At 31.3% G+C, this 6,078-nt stretch overlaps 1 protein-coding gene across 1 annotated transcript; it reads left to right on the top strand.

Moving 5' to 3' along the window:
- Positions 1–1,027: 1,027 nt before the first annotated feature.
- Positions 1,028–6,042, top strand: LOC144961342 (cysteine-rich protein 2-binding protein-like; the record flags this gene model as incomplete). The annotated part of the gene is made up of 5 exons (XM_078894574.1): positions 1,028–1,051; positions 3,856–3,970; positions 4,155–4,286; positions 4,983–5,073; positions 5,974–6,042. Coding segments are annotated over exons 3-5 (279 nt in total), but the record flags the coding sequence as incomplete, so codon positions are not given.
- Between the last annotated feature and the right edge of the window lie 36 nt (positions 6,043–6,078).

Genomic DNA, 6,078 nt, shown 5'->3' with positions numbered 1-6,078 from the left:
AACCCCCAATTTTTGGGGGGGTTTTTAAAAAAACCCCTAAATTTTTAAAATTTTTAAAAAATTTTTTCCCCCCAAAAAAAAAAAATAAAAGGGTTTTAAAAAAAACCCCCCCAATAAATTTTAAAAAAAAAATTTTTAATTTTTTGGGGGAAAAAAAAAAAACAAACAAATTTAAAAAAAAAAAAAAAAAAAAATAAAAAAAATTTTTTTAAAAACCCCCCAAAAAACCCCCTTTTTAAAGGAAAAGGGGGGAAAAAAAAAAATTTTTTTTTTTAAAAAAAAATTTTTTTTTTCAAAAATTTTTTTTTCTTAAAATTTTGGGGGCCTTTTTAAAATTTTTTTTTTTTTTTTTCCCCCAAAAAATTTTAAATTATTTTTTTAAAAATTTTTTTTTTTTTTTTTGGGGTTTTTTTTAAAATTGGTTCCAATTTGGGTTTTTTGGGGGGGGTTTTAAAATTTTTTTTTTTTTTTGAAAAAAAAAAATTTTTTAAAAAAAAAAAAAAAAAAACCAAACCAAAAGGGTTAAAACCGGGGGAAAAATTTTTTAAAAAAAAAAGAAAAAATTTTAAATTTGGGTTTAATTTTTTGGGGGGGTTTTTTCCCTTCCCAAAAAAAAAAAAACAAAAACTTTAAAATTTTTAAAAAGGGGGGGGCCCTTTTTTTCCCCCAAAAAAAAAAAGGGAAAAAAAAAAAAAACCCAAATTTTTTTTTTTTGGAAAAATTTTTTGGGGATTGGAAAAAAAAAGGGAATTTTTTTTTTTTTTTTCCGGGGGGGGGGGAAAAAAAAACCCGGGGGCCCCCCAAAAAAAAAAAACTTTTTAAAAAAAAAAGGGGAAAAGGGGGAAGGAAAAAATTTTTTTTAAAAACCCCCCTTTTTTTTTAAAAAAAAAAAAGGCCCCTTTTTCCCCCTTTTTTTTTTTAAAAAAAATTTTTTAAAAAAAAACCCCCGAATTTTTTAGGGGGGAAATTTTAAAAAATTTTAAAAAATTTTTTAAAAATACCAAAACTATTTCTGTTAAATGTGAAGAATGCGATATCTATGTCCATTATGGTAATTCACATTTCATTTTGCTTTATCTGAGTAGATTGAGAGAGGACTCTGATCCTATCTAGACTTATAATTAAAACTTTAGTTTTACTACTTCAAGATTCAGTACTTCAGTAAGAATTAAGAATTGTTACTGTTATCTATTATTAGTTTTTATTTGCTTGAATTGAATAGGTGTACCTGGTGCGACCTGTTGGCGTTGGCAAGTGACAAGTGAAAACATCTTTCTTTGTAATAAATAGAGAAGTCTGAGAAGTCATTCATATTACTTAATTATAATACTATAATATTACTGGGAAATAACTCAAGCCAAACAGGCCTTCATGGACCTGGGAAACATTTTGAAAAACAAACAGATGTCGTTCGGGATTAGATTCGAGTCTTGAAGTGCTACGTGTGGCCAATCTTGTTATACGGATGCGAAAGCTGGACTACAAATGCAGAAACACAAAAGAACATTGAAGCTTTTGAAATGTGATGCTTGAGAAGGATGCAGAGAATATCGTATACTGCACACAAAACGAACGAAGAAGTGCAAAAACAAACATACCAACAAAGGAAACTAATGCCCTTAATAGTGGATTGACAACTATCCTTTTCAGACACATAGTAAGGAAAGATAAGAATGAATACCTGGCAAGTTGTGGAAAAATACCTGGTAAACGCGCCCGGGGGAGACAAAGAAAAACACTCATAGACCAACTGAATGGCTTCACCAACCTAACAATCCAAGAGCTGTTTGAAAAAGCAAGAGACAGGGAGGAATGGAGAGAGATAATTCATGCAGTATCGAAGCCTGGACCAGGCATGGAACCTAGAAGAAGAGAATATTACTGACACATCTTTATTCACCGCTTTGCTTTTTTCTCAGATTAGAATCAATTTAACTTTAACACTTTAAGTTATTAACTCGACACTGTGTTAGGTGTCTCATTTGATATTAGACTCAATTAGACTATAATTTGTTTATTGAAGTGCACGCAATTTTTGGGACTCTGTGCTAAAGGGTTGTTAAAAACGTCAATTGAACAGAGGAGAGATTGTTATGTGGTCAAGTGAAAAATCCGGCCGAAAGGATGGATATTGATATTTGATTGTTGTTTAGCGTAGATTAAATCACATAGACTCTTAATGAAATCGTTACCGATCGATGAGATATGAGGAAAAAGTTACCCGGATGTATTTCTTACATCACATCTCGATGCCATGAACGAGATCTCGATAGTACCGATGCTGCATATCTTTGAGAGCCTTCATAAAGGCAGTATGCCTTCAAAGGACACGGTTCATGAAAGTGACGAGTGGTTGTGTAACACCAAAAACCCTGTGGCTTGGAGTCCAAGTTGGACCACGAGGTTTTGTATGTAATGGTTGCGTCACTGTCTTAACGCTCAGGAATGAATTAGTAAGGCTGGACTTGCAATCCAAAAACGAAATTTGTGTTTTAAACTCTTTTGAATCAAACAAGTACATCAATGTGTTCGTCTCATTCAGATGTGAAATATGAGAAAATCAAGAAAATCGGCCAATAAATTAAAAAGTTGCTTAAAAAAGCTAAAATATACAAATGCAATTTTTAACATCAAATTTATTCGTAAAAACAGTTGGTTTTCAACAATTTTTCTGAAATAAGAACCAATGTTCTTCTTTTTTCAAGCTGATTTCAGTACGTGACTTTCAAATTCCTCAGTACTATATTTTTTACTTTATGATTTTAGCTATTAAGCCTATTCAAAAAGGTGTTACATTTTTTGCATGACAATAACGTAATACATGGACGGCGGAGTAGAGTCTTTGTTTCAGCGCTGGTTAGAGAGTCTGTGATTGGTCGAAGCTTCGGACGTTTGACTCACAATTCTATTTTTAATTTTTTTATTTACCAACTTCTTGGTGCTAAATTATACAAAGTAATCATCTTGCATCAGAAAAAATAACTCAGAAGTTCCTATCTCTATATACAATAAAGTTGATACCACGAATGTCAAAATCGGCCCACAATTAAGGGAGTTATAAATTATTCATAATAATGTTTTAAGTTACAATAATTGTCATCAAATCATTTTTTATCACCAAAGTCGTAATTTTTGTCAGATTTTTACCAAACATAAATGCAATGTCACGATTTACACTCGCAAATGAAAAAGGTTCAAATCGCAATTTCTACAACATATTTTATTTTGTTGCAAAATGATAAATATCAAAGCACAGTTATTCCTAACCGTTTTCATCTGAATTGTTGTGACAAGAGAACGGGAAAGAAAAATTTGATCAATGTGATCGTTTGTACGACTTGACGAGTGCAATGGTTTACTTGGTATTAATTAACCCTCAGGTAACTTCCATTGTATAACTACCAAAATACAACACAACATTAACTGACAATAATGAAATTTGAGAAAAGTGGGGGTTAGAGGGGGTGGGGAAGTCAAACTAACTGTCACATATTGTTTAATGTACATTTTGATTTGTAAAAGTCAATCAATTAACCTAGTTTGGTTTGAGAGTACCATGCCGATTAAAGTTTTTCACTTTATGTTAAGTCCTAAAATAATCATAAGAAAGAGAAGTTATTTATGAAAAAAAACAAAACATCACAGTAAAAATAATCTGCAAACCTGGGCTGAAAAAAAAAAGTTTGTCTTTGAGGAAACCTCTCAATTTAATGTTAACGTAACTATGAGTTTTGAGTTGCATTAAATCATTTCAAAAGCTTTTTTTTCCACACTATTACAGACACACATGCACACAATAAAGAAATTATGTATTTGTTAACAAATGAAAGTTACGGTTTTTTTTCATTCAAACAGATTGTATCAAGAGCAAGCAGCCATCACCTCTCCTCGGTGATGCATTTTTCACTTTTAAATGTCGGTCATGTGGAGAGGATAATAAGGAGGAGTTTGACCGTGTCAAGCTATCATGGTAACCTTTTCTTGTTTGCATAATTTTGTTTTGCTGTATAACTTGTAATAAGTCATTATATTCATATTGTATCCAGTAAGAGTAAGAGACAGCGACATGTATCAGGAGACTTATAGTATAGTTAAAGACAGTAGGTTATGATAATTCAACAATATCACTTATTTATATTATTAGTTTATTTCAGGCGCAATACTATCATGCTCGCTTTGTACAATCTTCATAAGACTGGCCAAGGGAAATGTGGATTTTTTCACTGGAAGGCACATATAAGCTCATTCATACAAACAAACTGGCTAATACTGTTTGGTCACGATAGGTATGTCATGATTAGCTTACACTGGAAGGCACATATAAGCTCATTCATACAAACAAACTGGCTAATACTGTTTGGTCACGTTAGGTATGTCTGATTAGCTTACCCATTTTTAAAAAAATTTTCATAATTTCAATTTCTTAGCAGATTTAGAGTTTTTTCTTTACCTCGAGAATCATTTGATAATTACCGTTGTCTTAATGAAAATAATAAGTTTTAAATTCTTGATCAAATTCCTAGATAACTGTGGACACGTATTCAAGGGTTATTTAAGGGTGAGAATTAGGAGAATTATTTGATTGAACTGGTTGTACTTGCAATCAGCAATCAAAACTCTATACCAACATATGATTTGAAACTGATAATCAACTTCTTATATGCTTTTCGATTGTTCTCTGTATAATTTTAAGGATCAAGATCTGTTCAGTATCCCAACCAAATAAAACAAATTATTAAATAGTTCTTATGGCCCGTTGTCATGATTAGAGAATGACCTTCAGTGTTAGGTAATTAAACTAATTCTTTTGACATTGACAACAATGGTCAGTCAAACTGAATTGGATTAAAGTTGAATTATTTGAAAATAAAAAGGAAAAAAAGGAAGAAACTTTTCCTTTGCAAATGAAAATTAAAATAATTATTTTTTATGTAAAAACAATATGGTTATCTTAATATGCTATACTCTAATGTTTTGTACAGAAAACAAACTTCATTGTGGAGAGGTACAGTTGCTGGTACGCTGTCTGCAGGGTGTCCTGATGTCTTTGAATCTGGTGCTAATTTGCTGGAGGCAAGGCTATTGGAGACTGGTGGATGTTGAACTCCTCTGATGAATGCCAAAGTATGTTATCAAAATACTTGCTCTCGCAAGTGAATATTATATGTTACATGAGGTCTGTCGCTGTGTTTGCTATTGGTTTAGAAAGTCATAAATATATATAAAGATCTGTGTTCTACAGGTAATCTTTTTCATTTTTAATTATATTTTTGGGAAAGGATTATACTTGACTCAGAATAACAGTAATGGACATCTGAGAGTGAAAGAAAAAAAAATTATGCCTAATAGTGAATATCTAGTGTAAGAAATAAAAAATGGACTTCATTGATTTACAATTCTGTAGAGCTCATGTCAGAAACTGCCACTAATGAGTGAGACATTGTACGTGAATTGAGTTTCTTCAAAATTTGTAGCACACTCTTAGCATTTATAAAGCAATTAGTAATAGCCCTGCTGTGGTCGTTTTAATTTTTTCCTTGATTAAGAATTGTAGATCATGTTGCAGCACTGCGCTGTTGCTAATGTTGTAGTTATTGGGATAAAGGAAGGAAATTTCATACTTTTCTTTTATTGGACTCTGCAGTTGTTGATTGTAGCTGATGAGGGTTTCATTTCAGGTTGAACATTAACTAGATCAAACGCGATACTTATTTACCCACAATCTGTGAAGAGTTCAACAAAAAAAAAAAGGTTGTTAAATCTGCAGTAAAAGATTATTGATATCTAGATGCTTTTTTTTTTTTTTTTTTTTTCAATTTTAGATTTTCTTCCAGGTCTCAAAAATACTTCCTCATTCTGTTTTTTTTATTATTATTTTTTTTTTTTGCTGTTGTTAATTGTTGCTTTTTAAAATTTTATTTTTTTATTTTGGTACCTGACAATTTTTAAATTTAAACTTTTTTGTCTCCACAGAAAAAGGTTCAATACAGCAAGCGAAAAGGAAATACAGAATCTCCAGTTGAAATTTATAACGCAATTTCCGTAGAGGACCAAGACCAATGCCTCAATTGGGGTTTT

Source organism: Berghia stephanieae, unplaced genomic scaffold (assembly GCF_034508935.2).
Source record: "Berghia stephanieae isolate SIO BIC M18660-M18661 unplaced genomic scaffold, UCSD_Bste_1.3 scaffold2225, whole genome shotgun sequence".
Taxonomy (NCBI): domain Eukaryota; kingdom Metazoa; phylum Mollusca; class Gastropoda; order Nudibranchia; family Aeolidiidae; genus Berghia; species Berghia stephanieae.
The sequence above is the reverse complement of the archived record's forward strand: the minus strand, read 5'-3'. Positions and strand labels throughout refer to the sequence as shown.